This window comes from Saccopteryx leptura, chromosome 2 (genome assembly GCF_036850995.1).
Source record: "Saccopteryx leptura isolate mSacLep1 chromosome 2, mSacLep1_pri_phased_curated, whole genome shotgun sequence".
Lineage (NCBI taxonomy): Eukaryota > Metazoa > Chordata > Mammalia > Chiroptera > Emballonuridae > Saccopteryx > Saccopteryx leptura.
The window spans coordinates 178,543,340-178,568,965 of NC_089504.1; the positions used below are offsets into that span (position 1 = coordinate 178,543,340).

The following is a 25,626-nucleotide window of genomic DNA, read 5'->3' on the forward strand; positions in this document are numbered from 1 at the left end:
GTAACACTTTGTTCTTTATTTTTAATGCTCTTTCTTATTCATTATTCATTTATGACTCAAGACAAAATTGTGGGGTAGGTGATTGGTTTCAGAAATTTGCTAGAGGTCGCCTAGGGAGGTAGGGGCATAGTTACTTCAAGAAACCCAATAAATATTTGTTAAATGAGCAAAATATTTGTTGAATCCTGTGCTGTGCCAGAAACTGTGCTAGGCTTCAGGGAATTAGAGATAAGTAAACCACAGCCCTACCCTTCAAATTAATCTAATGGTGAGAAAATAGGCAGCAGATACATGACCTCACAAGACATGGTAAATCTCATAAGATTAAGTTAAAGTATGTCAAAGGAGAAAGAAATCACATCCAAACAGAAGGCAAAGGAAAAACTTTTCTCAGGATAGAGGCTATAAGTAATGAAGACCTTTAAGATAGAAATGGGCCTTCCTGGGAAGGAATCATTAAAGAGAATGAAAAAAGGGAATCTTGGTATGGATTTAGGAAACAAGGAGTAGATCTTTTGTACTTTGGTCCAAGGATGCAACACATTTTGGAAACCTATAGGAAATTAAGTAGAGGGTTATTTGGGATTACACAGGATAGACTGAGTACCAAGCAGAGGAGCTTATTCTTTCTTCTGTAGGCAGCAGCAGAAGCTAATCAGGACTGATTTTGGAAGACCACAAGAGTTGGGAGGCCAGGAGGCCAGAGGAAGTGATAAGACCCAAGGAGTAAGGATAGCCTCAACCAGAGTTACCACAGTGGGAAAAGAAAAAAGGTGAAGGCAAAACACATTAGGAAGGAGAGACTGACAGGGCTTGGAAACCTAAAAAAATATAAAGAGGAGAACCTAGTACTTAGTGATTAGGGCCCCAACTCCAAAAAGGATGAAGAAGCCACGGGCCAAAGGACTATCGCTAGCTTTAGGCCTAGGAGGATTTGACCCTGTTAGGGCCATGGTCCCACCAGACAATCTCTAGAAGCAAGAAGTGGGTGGTCTGAGGCCTCTTACTTCCTGACAAAAGCCTGAATTCTTTGGATGTAGATGAGATATGTAATGCTCATGTTTCTTTCCATTTAAAAAATTTCCAGTAGAATCTGGAGGAAAAAAATCTATTCTGTATAAAAAGACAACAGCAGAACTGGAAGTGATCAGTGACTGTCTCTGCAGCCATTGCTCTCACATCCAATTTATCTCCCTTTCCCCTGAAAGCCCTGGACACCCTCCCACCATCCTTTGCTGAGTACAGGGCTGAGAACTTCCTTTATGCAATAACCAAGTGCTACTGGAACCTTAGGATTCCTAGCATGCAGGCACCTCCTTGCACCTGCCCAAGAGTATCTGGAGGAACTAAGAGGGAAGGAGGAAAGAGAGAGGCAATGGAAACTCATCCTTTTTGGTCCTTATATTTCTGGCTTTGGAGATGAAGCATTAGGACAAGGGATTTGGAGAAGCCGAAGAATGACATCAAGCAGGTCTTGGTTCTCTGTGTCTGGCCCTATAGATGTTGACATTCTTATCCTCATCCCGCCGGGCAAGCTCCAGTTGGAAATACTGGGGCAGGAGGTACTGAAAGAAGCTCTTCATCCCATGCTCCTCTCTCACCTTGGAGGCCAGATAGATGGTGGCACGGGGCCCGCACAGGTGTCGGAGGGTCCCTAGCAGCAGTGGGAAGGTAGGCTCCAGATACATGATATCAGCCCCCAGCACCAGGTCATAGTCATCAGGGAAGACATGCTGGTCAATCCCTCAGGACAAGGCACGGACCTGGGCCCGGCCTCCAGCTGGCACATTGGCCTGGACGTTGCCCTGGATCTGTTCTAGGGCTGGGGGCAGGTCAGTGATGGTAACATCACCTCCCGAGAGAGAGGAAGGAGGAGAAATGCAAGTCAGAGGAACCAACAAAGGGGTCTCAGCTCCTGCCCAGAAGGTCCAGAGGCCTCAGTGCCTAGGCAGTGGTTTTCAACCTCTTTACACTGGGGACTGGTGAAAATAGAATTATTTTGGAGACCACTAAGGCAGAAGTCATCCTGAGCATAAACAAATTTGACTAAGATTATCAGGTCTATAATCTTATACAACATCAGGGTGGTTAACTCTTTAGCAGACCAGCATGAAATTTCTAGTAGACTGGCTATTGAAAAACACGGGCCTAGAGGACAATGTCTTGACAGCCCAAAGTCCACCCTCTGGATTTTAATTGCCCTAACCTCCATCTTACCCACTGCCATTCTCCTTACTCTACATTCTACAACATCAACATTCTCTCCGAGCTAATCTTCAACCTTTCTGCCCAAAACACAACCACCAACACGTCAGCAGAAGCCTGGACAGCACTAAGCTGGAAATCTATGCACCCAACCCCTACTGATACAGACCAGCCTTCACGGGTCTGGAAAGCTTCCCAGAAGACATGACCTCAGTGAGCCTTAAAGGACAAGTAAAAATTAGTCAGGTGAGCTTTCCAAGCAGAGAACAGAGAGTACAAGGGCCTGGTGGTGAGACAGCATGGAGTATTCAAGGAAGGGTGGATCTTAGAGATTATGTGGAAGGGAGGAGAAAAGTCTCAAGACATGAGAGTAAAGAGAAAAATGATTATGACATGCTACAGAGATTCAGGCTTGACCCTGAGGTCAATAGGGTTTACATATAGAAGTAGAGGATAGGTCCTGGCCAGTAGCTCAGTGAATAGAGCATCTGCCCAGTATGTGGACTTCCTGGTTCAATTCCCAGTCAGGACACACAGGAGAAGCAACCATCTGCTTCTCCCCCCCCTCCTTCTCCTCTTTGTTTTCCTCCTCCCCTCCTGAGTTAGCCTCAGGTGCTAAAAATAGCTCCATATTCAGTACCAGCCCTAGACAGGCTTGCTGGGTGTATCCTGGTCAGGACACATGCGAGAGTTTGCCTCACTATCACCCCTCCTGTCACGTAAAAAAATAAAAAATAAATAAATTTTTAAAAATTAAATATATAAAGAAAGAAAGAAGTAGAGGATAAAGATAATTAAAGTTAGCATCTCAGAAAGCTTCATTCACCTGACCTTTGGTGGCACAGTGGATAAAGCATTGACCTGGAATGCTGAGGTTGCCAGTTTATAACTCCAGGCTGGCCTGGTCAAGGCACATATGGGAGTTGATGCTTCCTGCTCCTCCCCTACACGCCGTGTCTGTCTGTCTGTCTGTCTGTCTCTCTCTCTCTCTCCTCTCTAAAATGAATAAATAAAATCTTTAAAAATTTTTTTAAAATAAAAAGTAAATTTAAAAAATCACTTCATTCATGCAATAAATATGTTTTGAGTATCTAAGTTCTGGGAATGCGGTAGTGAGCGTGACAAAACCTCAGTCTTCCTTGAATTTTATTCTAGAAGTAGAAATGCACTAAGCACTGCAAAACTCTTTTTTTTTTCTTCTTTTTTTACAGAGACAGAGAGAGAGTCAGATAGATAGGGATAGACAGGACGGAGAGAGATGAGAAGCATCAATTTTTCATTGTGACACCTTAGTTGTTCATTGATTGCTTTCTCATATGTGCCTTAACCATGGGCCTTCAAGCCAGCGACCTCGGGTCCAAGCTGGTGAGCTTTTTGCTCAAAGCAGATGAGCCTGTGCTCAAACTGGCGACCTCGGGGTCTCGAACCTGGGTCCTCAGCATCCCAGTTCGATGCTCTATCCACTGCGCCACCGCCTGGTCAGGCAAAAGAGTGAGTATTAAGAATGAATTCATTCAGGCCTGACCTGTGGTGGCGCAGTGGATAATGCGTCGACCTGGAAATACTGAGGCTGCCGGTTCAAAACCCTGGGCTTGCCTGGTCAAGGCACATATGGGAGTTGATGCTTCCAGCTCCTCCCCACCTTCTCTCTCTGTCTCTCTCTCCTCTCTCTCTCCCTCTCTGTCTCTCTCTCTTCCTTTCTCTCTCCTCTCTAAAATGAATAAATAAAATAAAATAAAAAATTTAAAAAATGTGTATTTAAAAAAATAATAAATAAAAAAAAATAAAAATAAAAGAATGAATTCATTCATTCATATTTATTATGTGCCTATATGCCAGGTGCTGAGAATACAGCAGTGAATCAACCAAGACAAGACTCCTTCTGCTCATGGAGCTTACAGTCTAGTGGCAAAAAAACAGACAACAAACAAAACATAAAATACAACGCACATAACATGGTAATAAGTGCTCCAGTGAAGGAAGCATCAAGCAGGAAAGGAGAATAAGAACAGCTTGAGGGAGAGGCAGAGAAAATAATTTTAAATGGAGGTGGTTAGGAAAAGCCTTACTGAGGAGATACATATGAGCCAAGACCTGATGGAAGTGATGAACAAACCACCCGGACCTCAAGAGAGGGGAGTAAAAGTAGGGGCCAGATCATCACCAGGGCCTTTTCAAGAGACTTAAAATTCTAGCTTTTAGTCTGGGTGAGAGAGGAAGCTACTGGAAAATTTTAAATGGAAGAATGACATACACTGAGTTATGCTTTTAAAGAATTACTCTTGGCCCTGGCTGGTTGGCTCAGTGGTAGAGCGTCAGCCTGGCGTGCAGAGGTCCCGGGTTCGATTCCCGGCCAGGGCACACAGGAGAAGCGCCCATCTGCTTCTCCACCCCTCCCCCTCTCCTTCCTCTCTGTCTCTCTCTTCCCCTCCCGCAGCTGAGGCTCCATTGGAGCAAAGATGGCCTGGGTGCTGGGGTTGGCTCCTTGGCCTCTGCCCCAGGCGCTAGAGTGGCTCTGGTCGCAACAGAGCGACGCCCCGGAGGGGCAGAGCATCGCCCCTGGTGGGCAGAGCTTCGCCCCTGGTGGGCGTGCCGGGTGGATCCCGGTGGGGCGCATGCGGGAGTCTGTCTGACTGTCTCTCCCCGTTTCCAGCTTCAGAAAAATACAAAATAAAATAAAATAAAATAAAGAATTACTCTTGCTGTTGGGGTGAGAAAAGACTGCAGAGGTGTAAGGTCTGAAGCAAGGAGACCTGTTAGGACAGTGGTCCCCAACCCCCGGCCAGTGGACCAGTATCGGTCTGTGGGCCACTTGGTACCGGTTCTTAGAGAAAGAATAAATAACTTACATTATTTCTGTTTTATTTATATTTAAGTCTGAACGATGTTTTATTTTTAAAAAGTGACCAGATTCCCTGTTACATCCATCTAAGACTCACTCTTGATACTTGTCTCGGTCACGTGATACATTTATCGGTCCCACACTAAAGGCCGGTCTGTGAAAATATTTTCTGACATTAAACCGGTCCGTGGCCCAAAAAAAGTTGGGGACCACTGTGTTAGAAGGTATGTGCAGCCTGACCAGGCGGTGGCGCAGTGGATAGAGCGTCGGACTGGGATGCAGAGGACCCAGGTTCGAGACCTCGAGGTCGCCAGCTTGAGCGCGGGCTCATCTGGTTTGAGGAAAAGCCCACCAGCTTGAACCCAAGGTTGCTGGCTCCAGCAAGGGGCTACTCGGTCTGCTGAAGGCCCGTGGTCAAGGCACATATGAGAAAGCAATCAATGAACAACTAAGGTGTTGCAACGTGCAATGAAAAACTAATGATTGATGCTTCTCATCTCTCTCCATTCCTGTCTGTCTGTCCCTGTCTATCCCTCTCTCTGACTCACTCTGTCTCTGTAAAAAATAAATTAAAAAAAAAAAAAAAGAAGGTATGTGCAATGACCCCAGCAAGATGATAGTGGTTTGAACCACAGCAGTAGCAAAGTCTTAACAAGTGGTCAGATCTGAATAATTTTAAAATGTGGACGTGGCCCTGGCCGGTTGGCTCAGTGGTAGAGCATCAGCCTGGCGTGCAGGAGTCCCGGGTTCGATTCCCGGCCAGGGCACACAGGAGATGCGCCCATCTGCTTCTCCACCCCCGCCTTCCTCTCTGTCTCTCTCTTCCCCTCCCACAGCCAAGGCTCCATTGGAGCAAAAAGATGGCCCGGGCACTGGGGATGGCTCCGTGGCCTCTGCCCTAGGCGCTAGAGTGGCTCTGGTCGCGACAGAGCGACGCCCAGGATGGGCAGAGCATCGCCCCCTAGTGGGAGTGCCGGGTGGATCCCGGTCGGGCACATGCGGGAGTCTGTCTGGCTGCCTCCCTGTTTCTGGCTTTGGAAAAATACAAAAAAAAAAAAAATCCCAAGGTCACTGGCTTGAGCAAGGGGTCACTGGCTCAGCTGGAGCCCCCGACTCAAGACACATGAGAAAACAATCAATGAACAACTAAGGTGCCACAGCTACAAGTGGATGCAGGCAGGCAGGAGGGAGGAAGGGAGGGAGGGAGGGAAGATATGGCAGTGGCCTGAACTAGAGATAGTGGGGAAAATGGATAGCTGTGGGAGCATTAAGGACATGACCCGTAGGACTGGCTGATTGCCAGGATGTGAGGAGAGAGGGTAAGGGACAGGGTGACAGATTTCCAACTTGGCAGCTGAATAGGGGTTGAAGGAGAAGAAATCAGCTTAGGATCAAGCAAAAGTAGGTATTTCCAACCATGTTACATGCCTTTCTTCCACTTTAGCACAACTGCCCACCTCTCATTCACCCATCCTTTATGCAAACTTCTGTTGACACTCCTTCAGTTATTTCTGAGCCTGCTGTGTTTACACTGTTCACCTATTTCACCTCTGACAGAGCTTCTCCTTAGATTCCAGGTAGTCAAGGGAGAGATGGCCATAGTATGTCTACTGGCTTTGTGAATACCTCATCAGAGTTCTTGTACTGTAACATCTTCCCTGTCTTCCCCACTAGACCATGAGCTCCTTGGGGAGAGGAAACCTGGTCTTACCTGTATTCCAATACCTAGCATGACTCTTGGCACACAGAGAATTCCAGATACATGTTGGTTGAATGAATAGAATGAGTGACTGCTTCTGGGAAGACTTTCCTGAATGTAATTTAGTCTTGTCCTTCTAAACGAGGACACGTTAATTTGCATTTCTGGGGAGATTACATCATGAGTGTTTTCAGTGTGAGTTTTTGCCTATCAGATTATAAATTAAAGAACTATTTCCTTTGTAGTTTTTGCTTCTTGACAAAAGTAAAACAAAGTTTCTTTACTTTTTTCTTTTCCAAGTCTGCAGTGCCTAATTCCTACCCCACTTCTCACAAAACACACCTTAATCCTCAGAAACTCAAGCTTTCTCCCATGCAAACAAAACCTTAAAAATCTAAAAAATTGGCCTGACCTGTGGTGGCGTAGTGGATAAAGCATCGATCTGGAAATGCTGACGTCGCCAGTTCGAAACGCTGGGCTTGCCTGGTCAAGACACATATGGGAGTTGATGCTTCCTGCTCCTCCCCCTCTTCTCTCTGTCTCTCCTCTCTCTCTCTCCCTCTGTCTCTCCCTCTCCTCTCTAAAATGAATAAATAAATAAATTTAAAAGATTGTTTAAAAAAATCTAAAAAATACTCATAAGAAAGTTATAAAGGTTTATGAGGTTTAACACCCACAAAATACTTCCTCTACAAGGTACCCCCAAATATACATCTTGCCAGAAAACCATGTCTGAAGTAAAGGAGCTTTTTAAGTGATGCTACTGTCCGTGAAATCACAAAAAAAGTAGAAAAAAATTCCTATTAAGGCCTGCCCGATTTTTATATCTTGCCCCCAAATCAACTACCTTGGGTGCTCTGACAGCCAATGAGCGCTAGCGCTGCTTGCCACATAAAAACAGGCGCGCGCGCGGAAACACACACACACACACACACACACACACACACACACACACACACACACACACACACAAGAGTTATAAAGAAGGGACTGGGCTGCTGCCAAACCATTCCCCAATCCCCAGGATCTAGTTAATAACCATTTCTCCACAGCTCCGTCCTCCCAAACCCTCTCCCGTTACGCACCCTGCAGCGCTGCCAAGATCCCCACGATGCCGGTCCCCGCGCCCAGTTCGATCACCTTCTTGTCTCTGAAATCCACATTTTGATTTTCGAAATAGTTGCACAGGCTCAGAGCCTATAGGAAAAAGAAAAAGAAAAAACAATTGTCGCGGGGACGGCTCCATATGGCAAAGGGAAAGTCCGGGGTCTGGACCTCCCCTGGACCCTGGCCCAGAGCCACCCACTCCTCACCGCATCCCACACGCGCGCTGCCACCCCGAGGCGAGACCCGAAGTTCTGTGTGATGCTCAGCACGTGCCCACAGAAACAGAACCGACTCTTCTCCGAGAAATAGTCAGCGAAGAGCCCGACCTCCCGCGGGAACACCGATTCGGGTTCGGATGTAGGATATGGACAGAGGTCCGCCATCTGGCCCTGACAGTTCGGGACAGCACGGCCAGCCTTGGGATTCCGGATCTGGAGCGGGGTGAGGACTCGGGGACCTCGGGCCGTGTCGGCTGCCCCGTGGCACCGAGCCCCGCCTCCCTGAGTTTGCCCTCCTTCCTCCAGTTTGGCTTCCCAGAGGTAGAATGAAGAGCTACCCCTCCCTCCCTGGGCCCCAGTCCGCTGGGACGGGACTCACTCCAGACTACGCAGTCTGGTCCGAGACCGGGAGAGAGCGGAACGCACAAGGATTAATTCTACCGTAGGAAGTGCACGGGGTACTGCAACCAGGATGGTAACCCAGACCCATGCAAGCTGAGGAAAGAGGTTCGGTGCCGGTTCTGGCCTTGCCAGCCCCATTACAAACCAGATGCGGAGGAACTTTGATGTGCCGGCCCCTCCTTACATCCCCGCCCAGCCCAGCGGAATCCCCTCTCGGGTCTTTAAGGGGTGGAGTCTGCTCTCAAAGTGTTTGATACGTCATCATCGAGCGCCGCGGGCCTCCGTCTCCACGTGAGTCCGGTGGAGACACTTCGGACTGGAGATCATGGCGGGAGCCGAGGCTGGAGCCGAGGCCCCGCAGCCACAGAAGCGCTATTATCGACAGCGTGCTCATTCCAACCCCATGGCGGACCATACGCTGCGCTAGTGAGTGAGCAGTGCAGGGGGCAAGAAGGAGGACAGAATACTCAGGCCTAAAGCTGCCCCGGAGAGCGATAGTGTTGGGACGGTTCAGGATAGACCCAGGAGGACCGCCTGGGTGACGTCAGTTTTGGGGGAGTGTTTAGCAGATTTGGCGGTTGGCGGATTGCAGCGGGCGTGGCGTTTGGCCAAGTCTGGGTAGCAGTGCAAGTCCGACAGGGGAAAGAAATTGTTGCTGAGACTAGAGTGGTGGCGGTAGTATGCCCTTTCCATCATTCGGTTTTCTTTGTCGAACTTAATTAAAAAGACAGGTACCCAGTCCCGCCTGCACTCTACTCCATCCTCTTCGCACAGAGCACGCAAAGTAAGATCCCAGTGCCTTAGGCATCCAGTCTCTGGAATAGGGGGAACTTGTGCTCAAAACCTGTGCCCCGCTGGAGTTACATCAACCCTTAGATAGGGAGATGAGCGGGTCAGAAATCACGGGCCTCATGATGGGTTTGTGATTCACAGGGTGGTTTCCACTATGTCTCTCCTAGAGGCTATAGGGCCGAGACAGAATTTTTGAAAATTCCCCCTTAATCTACTTCCCACCCTTACCCATCCACCCACGCACATGTAGTATGACTTTTGCAATGGTATGACCAGCCTCCTCATGTTTCTCATGTCTTCTTTCCAATAGCCCTGTGAAGCCAGAGGAGATGGATTGGTCTGAGCTATATCCAGAGTTCTTCACTCCACTGACCCAAAATCAGAGCCACGATGACCCAAAGGATAAGAAAGAAAAGAGAGCTCAGGCCCAAGTGGAGTTTGCAGACATAGGCTGTGGCTATGGTGGCCTGTTAGGTAACAATGTTTGGCCCTTTCTTTGGGCAGGGAGAGGCAATGCCTAGGTTCTGCCACCTCAGCAGGTTTGATGGGGGCCATAGTTGGCCTTTCCCCTTCGGACCAGACACTGGTGCTGTGACATCAGTGTGGAGAGTCTCCACCTTCCCTCTACTCTGGGTCTGTGGCCTTTGCCTTGGAAAAGGGAGGGGGATGCTTCAAAATGCCTCTTAGAACTCGTGTTGTCTTGTCTGGCCTTGCCCCTGGCCCCAGTCACTACGTGAGCCATTTCACCTGCCAAGTGCTGGGTCAGTGAACTGGTCAGCACAAGCGTCAGAGATTAGCCACTGTGGCCAGTGATCCTGAACTGACTTTCTCAGGGATTCCACCACTTCCCCCTTCCTCACCAGAACTTATTCCTACTGCTCTAATCCTCTGTTTTTTTAGTTCCTCTTGTATTCTCTGTATTGCTCTAGACATGCTTACTAAGCCAGTTCTCTATTTTTAGATCTTCCCATAGAAATAAGGACATGACAGAGAGGAAGAGCATGGTACTTGGTGGCAGAAAACTTTGGTTCAGGTTTCAGTTTTGTCTCTTCTTAGCTCTATGACCTTGGGCATTTCTGACCCTCAGTTTCCTCATATTCACAATTTACTACAGAATGCTAAGAGGATTAAAGGAGAGAGTGTGAAAACACTAAAAGCACTTGCAAATATACATGTATTCCCAGGCCTTCCCAGTCCTGATGCAATTTTTGGATCTCCCCAGCCCTCTTCTTCAGCATAGAAGCATCCATATAGACATCTCTCTGTCCACGCTTGCCATTCATAATTTTAGCAGTTGCAGCTTGAGGTTTTCTTTCCTGACTCTTTTGAAGTTCCTGCACTATGAGGTTGATGATTCCATTCCTGTTTCTGTGTCCAGTGGAACTGTCACCACTGTTCCCAGATACACTGATTCTGGGTCTGGAGATCCGGGTGAAGGTCTCAGACTATGTTCAGGACCGGATTCAAGCCTTACGAGCAGCTCCTGGAGGTGGCTTCCAGAACATCGCCTGTCTTCGTAGCAATGCCATGAAACACCTTCCTAACTTCTTCTTCAAGAGCCAGGTGGGGAAGGGCCCTGGTGGGTTAGGTTGGTAGGAAGGTAGGACATGGAGGCCAGGCTCTCACAACCCAGTCTGTACATGTCTGTCTCACAGCTGACAAAGATGTTCTTCCTCTTCCCTGATCCACATTTCAAACGAACAAAGCACAAGTGGCGAATCATCAGTCCCACACTGCTGGCAGAATATGCCTACGTGCTAAGAGTTGGGGTGAGTTGGTAGGGAAGAGCGGGTGGGGTGAATGACCAATTCAGGGACCTTCCACTAATAAATCAGTAGTGGTACGTCCCATCACCTTGCTGCTCAACTGCATGCAGACCCCCTGATTTTGCCTATGCAGGGACTGGTATATACTATAACTGATGTGCTAGAGCTACATGAATGGATGTGCAACCATTTTGAAGGGCACCCCCTGTTTGAGCGTGTGCCTCTGGAGGAGCTGGTAAGTTAGGATCCTAAGAAAAATTCTGAAGATACAGGCCCTTTCCAGAGTGGTTCTATATTATTTGAACCCAACTCAGTGCCAAGAGGACAGGATGGGAGTCTCGGGGCCAGGGGTTGGCAAGGACTTATTGGACCCTTCTCCCAGAGTGAAGACCCCATTGTGGAACACTTGGGTACCTCAACTGAAGAGGGAAAAAAAGTTCTACGCAATGGAGGAAAGAATTTCCCAGCCATCTTCCGAAGAATACACGATCCCACTCTCCAGGCAGAGATCCCCAATCCTACCCCTCCTGGTCACTGACTGCTTACCTTGCTTTATCCAGAATCCATCTTCTAGGAACTAGAAAGAAGATCAACCCCCTGGACCTTCCTAGCTGAGACTTGCTAGGGCTTAGAGGCAACAGTCTCCAAGAAGTTGGGAGACTGCCCAGGGCAGAACCCTGGTTTTCACAACTACCTTTGCCTGTTCTCACCTTCCACTGACAGCAGAAACCAGAAGATGACTGGGAATGTCAGAAGATCTTGGACCACAGGGATCTTTGGAAGGGTGTGGGGTCTTGCTCTCCCTTAGTACTTCCTTTCCCCTCTGGGATATCTTTTCAGCTGGAGTAAAGAATACAGTTCTCCACTGTCCATCTAAATTGCCTGTTAGGGGCCTGACCTGTGGTGGCGCAGTGGATAAAGCATTGACTTGGAACACTGAGGTCGCCTGTTCAAAACCCTGGGCTTGCCCGGTCAGGGAACATATGGGAGTTGATGCTTCCTGCTTTTCCCCCCTTTTCTCTCTCTCTCTCTCTCTCTCTCTCTCTCTCTCTCTCTCCTCTAAAATGAATAAATAAAAATAATTTAAATTGCCTGTTAGGCACAAATTACCTGTCCACTTGTATATACTTTGCATTCCTGGGGGTAACATGTGGGCACATCCCCATGCTGCTATATCTCAGGGAAGCTAGAGTGTAAATCAGGTGTCTCCCCATCCTCTCCCTGCCTAAGACTTGATCTGGGGAATCTGTGCTCCAGAGACTGGGTATCTCTGAAGAGTCCCAGGGGGGCGTGAGGTTGGAGACCCTTTCCTGTTTTATGTTGACCTTCCACTCCAGAACTTCTCTGACTGGCTGGCACAGAGCCTGTGGAGGTGGACGAGTATAGAGCAGAGAACTAAACTGGAGGATTCTGAGGCTAAAAATAGAAAGGGGCTGCTGAATAGAAAGCCCCCCAAAAGGGACAGAGTCAGCTAGAGATTCAGAACACTCAGCCCTTGCTCTGGCCAGCCCAGTGAAATCTCTGAACTTTTCTAATTTGCAAAAGTTCCGTCATTTCTTCTCAAGCTTCAAATTCCCATGGCTAGGACAGGGCTTGTTGACCCACGAGGAAAATACACACACACACCAAGAAACAGAGATTGAGGCTCCAGGAGCCATTTTACCCTATTAACTCACCTGCCATCTGCCTAGTGTCAGGTACATGGAGGGGGGGGCATGTAGTTCAAGAAAATTCTGCTCACATACAGAGGTGAAGCTTGATGAGCCAAGAATATGGGGACAGCTACAGCTGTGCCTCTTCCCTGCTTGCTGCCCTTCCCGGAGGAGCTCAGGATGGGGAATTCCTGAGAATGGGCCAAAGGGGCCTGGCTCTCTGGGGAAGTGGTGGGACTATCGGGGTCTGACTCTATCTTGGTCATCTAAATCTAACTATATAGCCTTTCCTGTGAAGAGTTCTTCAGCAGCTAGACTAGGGCACCAGCCCAGGAAGAGAAACTGAGGCAGGCCTCCCCTACCAAGAGGGTCATTGCAACATGAGACCCAAGGGAGCTGTGTAGTCAGCCTCAGCCCCTCCTACTGTTTGTAGGTGCCACTCCCAGCACGGACCACTCAGGGAAGAGGATTGGCTGAGTAGCTTGGAGAGGGGGCGTCGCCACTACCTTGCCCAAGGATTAAATAGAGGCCCAAGCAACCTACTCAGAAGAGCTTGTCTTTCCTTAAGCCAAACCATGACCCAGACCCTCAAGCTCGCCTTGCATCGCGCCCGCTGCGCTTCTGAGCTGGGCGCCTCACTGGGCTCCAGAAGCTTTGACTCAGCGCTCCGGAGCTTGGCTGACATCCCAGGTCCCTCCACGCCAGGTTTCCTTGCCGAACTTTTCTGCAAGACGGGGTTGTCGCGGCTACACGAGCTGCAGGTAGAGGGGGACTCTGTTCTTGGGACTGAATGCTGGGGAAACGGACTAGTGCAGAGTGTGGGAGGGAAGGCCAGTGAGATCAAATGCACATGAATTATAGAAAGGACAGTTGAGATTTGGGACTTTGGCTCCAGCGGCGCAGAGCCCATCCCGACACCCAGCAGAGGAGTGCACTCAAAAAGTGCCTTCTCGCGGTGCAGAAGTCTGGAAGCTGGGTAGGTTCAGGACAAGTGTGCGGGAGGCAAAAATGCACGGCACTTTCCCCGCGCATTTGGCTTAAACCTACCTATGTTCCAATACATTCGGGGGGGGGGGGGGTCTCGTCCTGAAACAAACAGTCCACGTGAAGAACTTTTAGGGATTCTTCCGCCTTGGCTTGGCCCAGGTGACCAAGTAGAGGTAATGAAAATCTAAGCAAAGTACCGTTTTACCTACCACACTCAAACTTTCTAGGGATGGGAAGTAGGGGAAAGAACAGGACGTGTTTGAAGCATTAGGACCATACACTAGCTGGGAACTCGTGAAGGAGCAGAAGCTCCCCCTTATAAAACCCAGGCAACGCCCTTGGCGTTAGCACGCGCCTAGCTGGGAGTTCCCTGCCCCTGTATCAGTGGTCGCCGCGCCCATTCCCCCAGGTGCAGGGTGCCTCGCGCTTCGGACCCGTGTGGTTGGCCAGCTTTGGGAAGGTGCGCACGGTGTACGTGGCGGCCCCTTCACTCATCGAGCAGCTGCTGCGACAGGAAGGCCCTCGGCCCGAGCGCTGCAGCTTCTCATCGTGGGCTGAGCACCGTCGTCGGCGAAAGCGGGCTTGCGGACTACTCACCGCGTGAGTCCTCTCTGGCCCGAAAGCCCATAAGCCCTACTGTGTCCATCTCCTGTGGCGGGTCTGGAGACAGTCTAGGGTGTGGAGGAAGGGCGGCTGTTTCTCACAGACTCTGGCAAATAGGGGTTTCCACCCCAGTCTGTTTCGCCCAAGCTCAGGTAGAGCCCAGCCCTCGCTTCCACCCCCACCTTACCTTCTAGGCCAAAATCCTGGGTCCTGTCAAAAGGGGTTAGGATGCCGGGATCCCGATGGGATGTAAGATTCTGTGACTCAGGTCACCCAGGAACCCAGGCCCCTCTGGGACAGGAAATGAGTAACGAAGAAAGAGAATGAAAAGCGGGCGCTGGCAGGGGCAGGTTTCTGTACCCCCAGGGAGCAAGACACAAGCCTTCCTCAGCAAGCCAAGCCGAACACGTTCCGAACCTCAGCCAACCGCGTTGAGCAGCCTCCACACGCCGCATCTGCCCTGATGCGCTCCTTCTCCGCCCCCCGCCCCTCGCAGGGAAGGAGAAGAATGGCAGAAGCTCCGCAGCCTCCTTGCTCCACTCCTCCTCCGGCCTCAAGCAGCCGCCAGCTATGCCAGGACCCTGGAAGATGTGGTTCTTGACCTTGTCCGGCGACTGCAGCACCAACGGGGACGCGGCGCGGGGCCGCCCACCCTGGTTCGTGATGTAGCCGGAGAGTTTTACAAGTTTGGACTAGAAGGTGAGTCCCCAGACAGTTCGGGGCAAGCTTAGGAGGTACCGGCCGGTGGTGGGGGTGTCTCCCCGTGCCCTGACAGCGCCCCCTCCCGGCCAGGCATAGCCGCGGTGCTGCTAGGTTCGCGCCTGGGCTGCTTGGAGGCTGAAGTGCCTCCAGATACAGAGAACTTTATCCGCGCCGTGGGATCTGTGTTTGTATCCACACTGTTGACCATGGCGATGCCCAACTGGCTGCACCGCCTTGTACCGGGACCCTGGAGCCGCCTCTGCCAAGACTGGGACCAGATGTTTGCATTTGGTAAGGCGCAAAAATGAAGTGGAAACGGGGACGTAAAGGTGTTCAGGGATAGAGAGGCACACCAGCACCTTCTCCCCACGCAGCTCAGCATCACGTGGAGCTGCGAGAGGCCGAGATAGCTACAAGGAGCCAGGGAAGGCCTGAGGAGGACGTGGGATCTGGGGCGCACCTCACCTGCTTCCTGTTCCAGAAAGAGTTGCCTGCCCCTTCCATCCTGGGGAATGTGACAGAGCTGCTACTGGCCGGAGTGGACACGGTAAAGTTCTCCATCTATGTTATAAGCCCCACTTTCAGAGCTTAGCCTCCGCAGTCTCAGTTCTGCTGCAGAGGACTCACTCTGGCCCTATAGACCAGCTTGGGATAGCAACTCTTGTGCTCCAGACAGCTTCATATTCTCCTCCCTGTACTGGTTCCCCACTCTTAATACCTCCGATGCTCTCACCTGTCCTTTCAGGTGTCCAACACGCTCTCCTGGGCTTTATATGAACTCTCTCGGCACCCCAAGGTCCAGACAGAGCTCCACTCTGAGATCACAGCTGCTTTGGGCCAGGGGTCTAATGCACAGTCCTCAGCCATGGCTCTGTCCCAGTTGCCCCTGCTGAAGGCGGTCATCAAGGAAGTGCTAAGGTGAGGGGGCAAGAGAGAAGCTAGAGAAAATGCTGGGGTAGAGCTGGGGAAACAGATGGTAGATGGGAGCAGGGAGAGAGCAGAGGAAAATGGTATTCTAGTTTTCTGGTCAAGAATGGGTTTGGAAGTTGCCGCTATGAGAGGGAGGCTAATGGCCCTCAGCCTCACCTTTCTGTCTCTCCTTGTGCTCTGCAACCCAGACTGTACCCTGTAGTACCTGGAAATTCCCGTGTTCCAGACAAAGATATTCGTGTAGGTGATTATATTATCCCAAAAAATGTGAGTAGAGCCTATGGGTCCATTTTGCTAAGCCATCCCTCACTATCTTGGCCCTGCTCCTGTTCTCAAACAACTCCAAATAAGCTCTTCAAACCCTCCCCTCAGCATGAATGCTTCTCTCAGGGGTATAATGGGATAGTGGAGAACTCATTCCAAAAGCAGCCCCAGAAAATTTCCCCATCACCCACCAGAGGAGCCTGCCTTCATCCCAGTCCATATAGCCTCTTCCCCATGTCCCTCCCTGAATTCCTTGGCCCAAATTGACAAGTTTATGTTCCTCTCTCACCAGACACTGGTCACTCTGTGTCACTATGCCACTTCAAGGGATCCTGCCCACTTCCCAGAGCCAAATACTTTTCGTCCAGCTCGCTGGCTGGGGGGAGATCCAGTCCCCCACCCATTTGCTTCTCTTCCCTTTGGTTTTGGCAAGCGCAGTTGCATGGGGAGACGCCTGGCAGAGCTTGAACTGCAAATGGCTTTGGCCAAGGTGAGTAATCTGGACATACATTCTACCTTTTCCAGATGAGAAAGACTCTAACTCTCTAAAGCTGCAAGCTCTTCTCCTGACAAGCATAGGAAAACATTTAAGACTTGGTAGATCTAATTCTCTGAAATTTTTAGCCCCATTATAGGCCTGAAAAGTGAGTGAGAATATTTGGACTTTTTCCATGCCATAATCCCTTATCCTGATTAACCAAGAAGTCCATTACTAGCCACAGGTGCCACTCCAACCTTGACCATCCTAACACTTATAATAGCCATGACCAAAAAAGCCCACCATTGTATACCCTTCCCATATTGATAGCTTTCTTCCTCCTTTTCAGATCTTGACTCACTTTGAAGTAAAGCCTGAGCCAGGTGCTGCTCCAATCAGACCCATGACCCGGACTGTACTGGTACCTGAAAGGAGCATCAATCTACAGTTTGTGGACAGATAGTCCTGTGGAAGGAGGACTTTCTCTCATCATAGGGGTTTATTATGCACAAGACCAAGAGATGTGTATTTCTCCTGACGCCTGTCTATCTGATCAAACTAGTCAGAAAGACCATAGCAAATTGTTTGAGGCAGCCCTGACCAAGGTGTGAAGTATGCACTTGGCCTGATTTAGCAGGCCTGGAGAAAACCACAGTCCCTCTGCCTGCTCAGCTCTTCTCCCGGTCATATTATATGCATCCTTCAAGGGCCAACTCAGATTTTAACTGATAATGCTGGGTTACTTGAAGAAGAATTCCACCACTGCCCTTTTGGGCTTCCACTGTATTCACTGATGCTGCTGGCTATGCTCTTAGTATGACATGAGCCAAGTAATTGTGCATCTGGCCTGCACCTGATTGGTTCTTTCTCCTTGCATGTGAGCTGTTTGAGAGAAAGGATGAAGCCTTATTCCAGCGGTTCTCAACCTGTGGCTTTAGGCGACCCCTGTGTTTTGGTCGTTCGACCCCCGCTGGGGTTGCGACCCACAGGTTGAGAACCGCTGCGAAGCCTTATTCAGTCTTTATTTCCCCTGGCCAAGGCCTATCCCTAGGTGACACCACACAAATTCTCAGATTGAATCTGAACCATGTGGCAGAAGGAGCGAGCAGTTTATCAGGCTCTGTCAACCTCATTCCTTCCTCACCCTGCCCCTTGCCCTTGCCTGGTTGAAGGTATTATAAAAACTATTTTTGCTTCTCTGGTCACTATTAGGTTAGCTTGCCAAACACTTAGTTCCCAGGCAGAAACATCTCTAGACCTGTCTCTGTGTGTGCCTTTCTTTTATATATTAAAAACTTTAAATTGTCAGTTTTGAAATTAAAAAAAATTATTTTTTCTCTCCTTAACTTTTTACTTATTTCTCTCCCACTCTCAGTTCCTACAAGACCTGGAGGCAAGATCCTCACTCAAATCCCCAAGCTTGGTTTCTCAGACCCTGGGAGTGACCCTGTAACATGGGAGGTCTAGACACCTGGAAGAGGAGTTTGCATCACAAACCCAGACACATTTCTGTCTGGAGTGGGAACAGCCAAGTCTGGCTCCCTGGAAGAGGCTAAGGGGGTGGGGTTGTGAAAAGGAACCACAAGGGCTAGGCTGTAAAAATGGATCAGGAGCTAGGGATTAGCAGAGATGGCCAGAGGCAGCTGACTCTTTGGTAGAAGTAGTTTTAGAACCTGGACTGAAGGACTTCCTAGATTGGCTACTCTGCCCTCTCTGGAAAAGTTACTCCAAGGTCATTTCCTTCGAAGAAAGACAGGGATTCAGGCAGAGAAGTGAAGTCAGACATGATGAAAGCTCCGTGTGGGAGCTCCGTGTGGCCAGAGCCCTGGGGCACCAAGGCAGAAGTGGGCAGGGCAGAGGAAGCCTCCGTTTCCCTGAGTCAGCATTCTTTGCCCCCTACCCCAGCCCAGAAGTTGGACACAGTTCTCTCCTTATGATATATACCGATTAACTCATCTTCCATACAAATAAATCTCTCAGCATACTCCCCACAGCTCCGAAACCCAGATTACCTTCCCCATGTCTGGACTTGCCTGCCTTCCCCCTGCTCCCCACTACACCCCATTCCAATTAGCTAGATGGAGATGGAGAATTCACTTCACACTTCCTCCTCCTCCCCACTACCTCAGCCCCTTGCCCTAGACATGGTTCCGTGATCACAGAAACTCCACGAGCCTTCAAACCTTCTGGGAAGTATCTATTTAGGTAAGATCTACAGAGGGACAGGTTGTATCCAAGGCTCTGTGCAGAGAGCAGAGTTTGCCTTTACTGTCCCTTCTCTTAACCCCTTCTCTACTATACTCACTTTCAACCCTCACTCCCCTATCTCTAAACTCAACTCGAATCTCGGTAACCTGATTTTTTAGCAGATTTGAGCTTTGAGAGAGAATAAAGTCACAAATCCTCTCAGAACCTTTCCCCTGGACTCCGTGATGAGGATTCTACATACCCACACTCCTCACTGGGCAACTTGGACTGCTCACTTGAGGAGAGCAACAGTTTCTATGACCCCTTTCCTGAACAAGAATCTCTTTAAGTTGGAAAAGGGAAGGATAGGAGACTGTACCGATTGCTGGTCCCAACCCCCATACCAAGATATCCAATGGTGCTGAAAGGAAGAACAACATACTCTCTCACTTGGCCTGGTTTTAGGACCCAGAGTGGAAACAGAGAGTGTGTTTGTGTGCCTGCGGTCTTGGGATTGTTTAAACTTCCATGTGGGGTCATCACAGGTGACAGCCCAGACTTGATACAGGAAACCCTACTGTGTCATACCTACCTGAACCCTATCTGCCAGGATAGGCACTAGTAGTCACTCTGATTTGCTGTCTCCCTTCTGGTCCTCACCAGCTATTCTGTGAATAGCAAATAAGTAAATTCTGGCTCTTCTGTCAGCCCAAGTAGGGAATATGGAGGGTTATCTCTCTGGGGAAAAATTTTTTTGACCAGAAAAATGGGGGACTCAGCCTCAATTCTCTCTCCACTTTGATCCCTAGAAGTGATACACTTTCACATGACTCAAATCAGAGTCCAACTTTGGTTTCTACACTCCCAGGGGAGTCTGGGTGCTAGCACCATGGACAGCAGCAATGACCCCTTTTGGCCATGGTAGGAAATGATCATTACCCAGACAAGGATATATGACGTTTAGTAAATAATAATTTTCCCCAAAATATCCCCAGGAAAGAAGTAGAGCAGAACCTTCACTGATTGAAGGACTATTAATAGGAAAGGCCTCTAGACTGACTTTAGCAAAGCATGAAGTAATTAATTTAATTGCTGATGAGTAGTTCACTTAAAAGACACCATCACTCACATAATACACAGCTCCAAGGCCTCAGGAGAAAGAGATGAGACTTTAAGCTGACCCACATCCTTCCCAAACTTTTTCTCTACTCAATTTCCCTCTACGTTGCTGCCTCCAAGTATAATATATATAATAGCTTCTAGCTAATACTGCTAGCTGGGACACACCAGGATCAAGACCTATGACCCAGAACTGGCACAGAAGTTAAAACTGGAGTTGGAGACTCATATCACGGAAGAATTTTGTTCATCTCATTCCAAATGAGTCCAAATTTACTTCACACCACTTTTCTAAGTGAGCACATTACCTGAGGTCTAACAGAATCCAAATGATCCCCACAGCAAGAAAGAGAACTTCAGCCTTCCCTTGCCCCGTTTAGGGGATTGGAGGAGTGCTTCTCATTCTTACAAATAACCACCATCCTGCATATTTGTAATGTCTATTTTCCCTCATAATTACCATTATGACACTCAACACACATTTCCAGGGCTTTGTGCAACTGCAGATGAAATACACATTTTGAAATTCATTAACCAGTTATTATTGGAAATAAATGGACCATCATCTAGTATAGAAATCTTTTTATGCCATCACTGATTTTCTTTGCAATGGCATTCACCCTGTCTGTTATTTATCCTCATTCCAACCCTAGGAGGTAGACAGGAAAGCTACAGTGGAGATACTTTTTTTCTAAATCACACAACTTGGAGTTGGTAGGTCCACCCTTTAGATACCTCTGAGCACTGCCATGTAGCAGCCAACATGAATCATTCACCAGCAAGTGGTAATTACTCAGAACCCACTGCTGCAATTGGGATTTTGAACCTCTACAGAGAAACCTCCCCATACCTCCCAATCCTTCAGAAAAGCCCCACATGAGAAAGGAGTCTCTGCGTGCATATAAATGATTCTTTATGCCCTCCCCCCATGCAATGGGGGGCAGAGCAGGGGAAGTCCCTCCCCCCCCCCCGCCCTCATGCAGGGAACGGGAGGTCAATGTACAGTAGTCTTATTGCCAGCTGCCCTGTGGCCATAGGGTGGGGGTGAGGGGGTCTATGCCCTCTTTCTTCTGGCATTGGTATCCCCTCACCAAGTCATCATGGTAGAGCCGAGGGGCTGGAGGCCCTAGGAGATGAGGTAAGGACGGTTCTCTAGGGAAGAAAAGCTGCTCTCCCCACTTGCCCACTGGCTGCCCCAGAATAAGTGTGCGGAGCTGTCAGTGGGGGCTGGAATGTCATCCAAGTGTCTTTATCCAGTGGGCAGACAATGTCTTCAGCTTGAGGCTGCCCGTAGAGATCCTCAGTGGTGGGAACAGTGTGCCCCAAACATCTTGTCCAGGTGGTACCTCCAGCAGCCATGATAGCTCATCTCTGACTGATGCACTGACTTAAGATCCCTGCTCCTGGAGTCCAGTTCAGACTGTGGTGACCCTCATGACAACCTCTCGCCCAGAATGGGAACTGGAACGCGCATCTGGTGGCCGCAGCTGTCCAAGGAGGTGCAGTATTGTGTAACCACAGCGCTGAGGCAAGAGCGTCCGCATGCGCTGGGCAGCTGGGGGGCGGCTGGCGGCCCCAGATGGAGGGCCCGTCCGTGAGGTCCTGGGGCCCTGCTTCCCTGCCATCCCTCCCCCTGCATCTCCGCCTATGTCCTTGGTCTTGTCATAATTCAGGACTTTCCACTGCTGGTTCACTGCTTGCCAACGCTTGAAGATGCGGTAGACAGAGGAGCCTTCATGGATGATGAGGCCTGAGCAAGAGGGGTAAGATATTCAGGGTCAACGGCTGCCCAGACCTAGGCCAGAAGTGCTTAGGCAAGTATTTTCTGGAGTGAGGAGACAGTGTGGTAAAAGGCTTGGAGAAGCTGGGAAGTGAGGGGCAGCACGATAGCCCTTAAGGCTCTCAATGGTAGAAAATGTGGCTATAAAACTGAGGGAATGGGTAGGGAAAGTGAAGTGTATGAGTTAGAGGAAGCTGCTCATCAGGTAAAGGGGAGAGGGAAGTCCTCACCTATGCAGACGACATCCATGAAGCCATACATGCCGTAGCAGATCTGAAAGAGCAGATCCTGCCGTTGCCACTTGGCTGAAGGGCTGAGTGAGGACCAGATGAGCCAGGAGATGCTGGCGACGAGGAAGAGAGAGCCCAGAACTATGGCTGCAATCTGGACCTTCTCAATGACCGTCAGGGAGATGGCCTGCCACTGTGCGGGAGAAAGGGCTCCAAAAAGTCACAGAAAGAGCCCTGGCTGGTTGGCTCAGCGGTAGAGCGTTGGCCTGGCATGCGGGGGACCTGGGTTCGATTCCCGGCCAGGGCACATAGAAGAAGCGCCCATTTGCTTCTCCACCCCCCCTCCTTCCTCTCTGTCTCTCTCTTCCCCTCCCGCAGCCAAGGCTCCATTGGAGCAAAGATGGCCCGGGCGCTGGGGATGGCTCCTTGGCCTCTGCCCCAGGTGCTGGAGTGGCTCTGGTCGCGGCAGAGCGACGCCCCGGCGGGGCAGAGCATCACCCCCTGGTGGGCAGAGCGTCACCCCTGGTGGGCGTGCCGGGTGGATCCCGGTCGGGCGCATGCGGGAGTCTGTCTGACTGTCTCTCCCCGTTTCCAGCTTCAGAAAAATACAAAAAAAAAAAAAAAAGTCACAGAAAGAGATGGAGGGCTGGGTGATGGGTGGCCCTGAAGAGGAGGATGCTCCAAGAGTCTTCCTGGAACCTGACAGACAGGATTAACATCTGTCTCCTCTGTGCCTTGATCAAACCTAGAACATGGCACTGCTCATGTTGAGACCATTTGTTTACCTCAGTTTAGAAAGGCAGGATCAGTGCTCCAAAGACAGACCATCTAGGTTTGAATTCCAAATTCTAACTCCATCACTTCCTGGCTAAGTAACCTTGGGCAAGTTTTCAAGTCTGTCTGTGCATCTATCTTTACAACAGGGATAATATGGCCCTGGCAAAATAGCTCAGTTGGTTAGTGTGCATTAGATCCCTGGTCAGGGCACATACAAGAATCAACCAATGAATGCATAAGTAAGTGGAACAACAAATCGATGTTTCTCTTTTTTCTCTCTCTCCCTTCCTCTCTCTCTAAAATTAAAAATAATTTTTTTAAATGGGGATAAAAATGGTATATAACTAATAGATTAGGAAGATTAGAAGAATTAATACATGCCAAGAGCCAGACACAAAGAAAACACTGCATGTATCACTGACATTATTATCCTTTCCTTTTTTGTTGACACAGTGCCTAGAACAGTACCTGAAATACAGGTGGCACCCAATAATATCTTTGTAAAGAAAGAAAGAAAGAAAGAAAGGGAGGGTTTACAGCCAGACAGGAAATTGTGGTAGGGTCAGTAAGGGTAAGTAAATGGATGAAATTGGTTCCCTGAAGGGTTCCTGATTCTAATTGCTGAAAGGCCCTTGCCCCAATCTGAGAGTGCTCTCCTTGCATCTCACCTGCAGTGGGTTCTTGGTGCTGATCGCCAGGACCTGATACTTGAAGTAGCAGAGTTCACAGCTCCAGGAGCCCCTCTCACTGATCCAGCGAATGAGGCAGGGCTGGTGTGTGCAGCGCACAGAGCCGTCGCAGCGGCAGGGGCTCAGGAGCTCCCCCTGGAGGAAGAGTGACGAGGGTTCCTGTCAGCTATCAACACCCGGACCCCACTCCTCTATGCTCTGGGAGAGGAAAACCTCCTCTCCAGGTCAGTCGTTCTCCCAACTTAAAAAAGCTCAGGCCTTTCACCCAAAACAGGGCAACAGGCTAAGGCTTCAGCACAAAAGACAAAAGTTAGAGCTCAAGGTAAACTTCCCTGACCAAATCGATGAGGGCTGAAAAGGGATTGGGGTGGGCAGGGGAAACTGGGTCTTTTCTTTTTCTAGAATTTGGAGAGGGTGGTCTTTAAAGCTTGCCAAATGGAAGGCTACCCCTTAGGATCTGGAAGGTTAGGGTTAGGGCTTCAGAGCCATGTCTTCCTCTCTAGCTCCATCATTGGAAAGTATTTCACAGATGTGGTACAGACTGGGATAGGTTACTTCTCCGTTTCCGAGCATCAAAAGGGAGAAATCCTGGGGTGGGCTTAGATGAGGTTCCCTTTCATTTTTTTGAGGGTGATCCCCCTTTTAGTGAAGGAATAATTTCTCACGACATACAGACATTCCCAGCACTATCCCGAGGCACGTTTGTCCCTAACATTTAAACATAAAGTACTCTTCGGAATGATATGAAAAGTTGCAGAATGGGAAGTGAAGAAAAGTGCCCCACGAAGAGAAATACTGAATGAGGCAAGGGCGTCGGCAGTGCCACTCCCTTCAAGATGGGAACAAAAACACTTTCCTCTGCCCACCTCTTCAGCCTACAAAGACCCTGGGGTGAGAGAAGTAGGGGAGAAAGGCTGTCCCCGTTAATGGGTGAGAAGGATTTGGGGCCCTGCCAGGAGAAAGCCCCACCCCTTCCTGGGGATTCCTGACCCACTCCACCCCAAACAGACGCGCGGGGAGTCTCCAGCCAGCCCCCCAAACCTCACCCTGTTCCTACTCAGGTCCTGGGTCCCGTCCAGCCTCCTCAGGCCCCGCCCCCTCCTCGCCGAGTCGGGGCGCCCCCGGTGCGCGCCCCACCACGCCCCGCCTCGCGGAGTGCCCAGCTCTGACCTGCTCAGGGCCTTGGAAGCAGATTCGGCACTGGGGGGTTCGGAGCCCGCTGTCCAGGCTGCTGCTGAGCGACAGGGCGTCCAGCGCGCCCGGGGGCGGGGGCGGCGGCGCAGGAGGCGGCGGGGGTCCGGCCCGCAGCTCTTTGTCGCCGGCCAGGCCCCGGACCCGCGGCTCCGACCCGTAGTACTCCTCTTCGTCGCCGTCGCCGTCCCGGGTCGAGCAGCCGGCGAAGGGTGCCCAGCCGCAGCCGCCTCCCCCGCCCCCCCGGGGCTGCGGCTCGGCCCGGGGCCGCCCCCCGCCAGTCAGCACCAGCAGCTTCAGCTCGTTCAGGAACATGCGGAGCCGAGACTTAAGCATCGTCCGGTCGCCGGGGGACGGGGGGCGGCGTGCAAAGGGGCTCTCTGGCGGTGGGGGGGGGGGGGAGGACAGGGCCGGAAAGGGGGCGCCCGCTGGAGAACCGAGCCCCGCCGGGGTCTTCCGGGCCTGAGGGCTCCGTTCACTGCTGCCACCGCCGGGGCTCCGGGGCTTGTGGGGCGGTGAGGGCTGGCGGCCCTGGGGTGGCAGGGCGGGCGGCCATGGCCGGGGCGGTGGGCGGGGAGGGGGGCTCAGGGTGCCGCGCCCCGTGGGTCTGGGTCCGGAGCGGGCCTGGCCCCCGGGATTATGCGTCCGGATCCTCCTGCGGCGGCGGAGCCGCCCCCCATCGCCGTCCTTCTGGCCCCAGTCCCGCTCCGGCTCCGGGCCCCGGCTCGGCTCGGCCCGTGCTCTCGGCGGTGGCAAATGGCGGCTCCTTCCGGCGGCGGCGGCGGCGGCGGCGGCGGAGACCCCCCCCCCCCCCCGGAGCGGCGGGCGGGCGGGGCGGGAGCCGGGGAGCCGGTGAGGGATGAAGGGAGGGGCGGGGCGGGGAGAGGGGAGTGGAGGAGAAGTGGCCGCGGCTGCGCATCCCCTCCTAGCCTGGAACGAGCAGGTGTCCCTAGAGGCGGAGGCGAGTGTGCGAGCCCCGGGGTGGACGAAGGGAGGGGAGTGGCCA

At 50.8% G+C, this 25,626-nt stretch overlaps 4 protein-coding genes across 6 annotated transcripts; 2 read left to right on the plus strand and 2 right to left on the minus strand.

Annotated features, from left to right (window-relative positions):
- Positions 1 to 4: 4 nt before the first annotated feature.
- EEF1AKMT3 (EEF1A lysine methyltransferase 3) lies at positions 5 to 8,236 on the minus strand. Its single transcript, XM_066369345.1, is given in 3 exon segments — positions 5 to 1,854; positions 7,831 to 7,943; positions 8,060 to 8,236. Coding segments are annotated over 3 exon segments (681 nt in total). The 3' UTR covers positions 5 to 1,463.
- METTL1 (methyltransferase 1, tRNA methylguanosine) lies at positions 8,172 to 11,768 on the plus strand. 3 transcript variants are annotated; one of them, XM_066369342.1, is made up of 7 exons: positions 8,172 to 8,294; positions 8,518 to 8,764; positions 9,576 to 9,739; positions 10,644 to 10,828; positions 10,921 to 11,034; positions 11,165 to 11,266; positions 11,414 to 11,768. In XM_066369342.1, exons 2-7 carry the CDS (start codon positions 8,622 to 8,624, stop codon positions 11,567 to 11,569), a joined length of 864 nt encoding a protein of 287 aa, XP_066225439.1. In that variant the 5' UTR covers positions 8,172 to 8,294; positions 8,518 to 8,621; the 3' UTR covers positions 11,570 to 11,768. The 3 variants fall into 3 exon arrangements, with proteins under 3 accessions (XP_066225439.1, XP_066225441.1, XP_066225440.1); XM_066369343.1 differs by lacking the exons at positions 8,172 to 8,294; positions 8,518 to 8,764 and adding an exon at positions 8,771 to 8,899; XM_066369344.1 differs by lacking the exons at positions 8,172 to 8,294; positions 11,165 to 11,266 and having other exon boundaries at positions 8,452 to 8,764.
- A 1,463-nt stretch (positions 11,769 to 13,231) lies between these two features.
- On the plus strand, positions 13,232 to 17,619 carry CYP27B1 (cytochrome P450 family 27 subfamily B member 1). Its single transcript, XM_066365838.1, has 9 exons — positions 13,232 to 13,444; positions 14,080 to 14,270; positions 14,770 to 14,972; positions 15,066 to 15,266; positions 15,350 to 15,522; positions 15,721 to 15,893; positions 16,094 to 16,172; positions 16,462 to 16,659; positions 16,997 to 17,619. The coding sequence occupies exons 1-9, from the start codon at positions 13,259 to 13,261 to the stop codon at positions 17,108 to 17,110; spliced, it is 1,518 nt and encodes a 505-aa protein (XP_066221935.1). The 5' UTR covers positions 13,232 to 13,258; the 3' UTR covers positions 17,111 to 17,619.
- Positions 17,620 to 19,894: 2,275 nt separating this feature from the next.
- On the minus strand, positions 19,895 to 25,453 carry MARCHF9 (membrane associated ring-CH-type finger 9). The gene is made up of 4 exons (XM_066369346.1): positions 24,600 to 25,453; positions 23,409 to 23,564; positions 21,964 to 22,156; positions 19,895 to 21,703 (listed from the first exon to the last, which is right to left on the minus strand). The coding sequence occupies exons 1-4, from the start codon at positions 24,954 to 24,956 to the stop codon at positions 21,369 to 21,371; spliced, it is 1,041 nt and encodes a 346-aa protein (XP_066225443.1). The 5' UTR covers positions 24,957 to 25,453; the 3' UTR covers positions 19,895 to 21,368.
- Between the last annotated feature and the right edge of the window lie 173 nt (positions 25,454 to 25,626).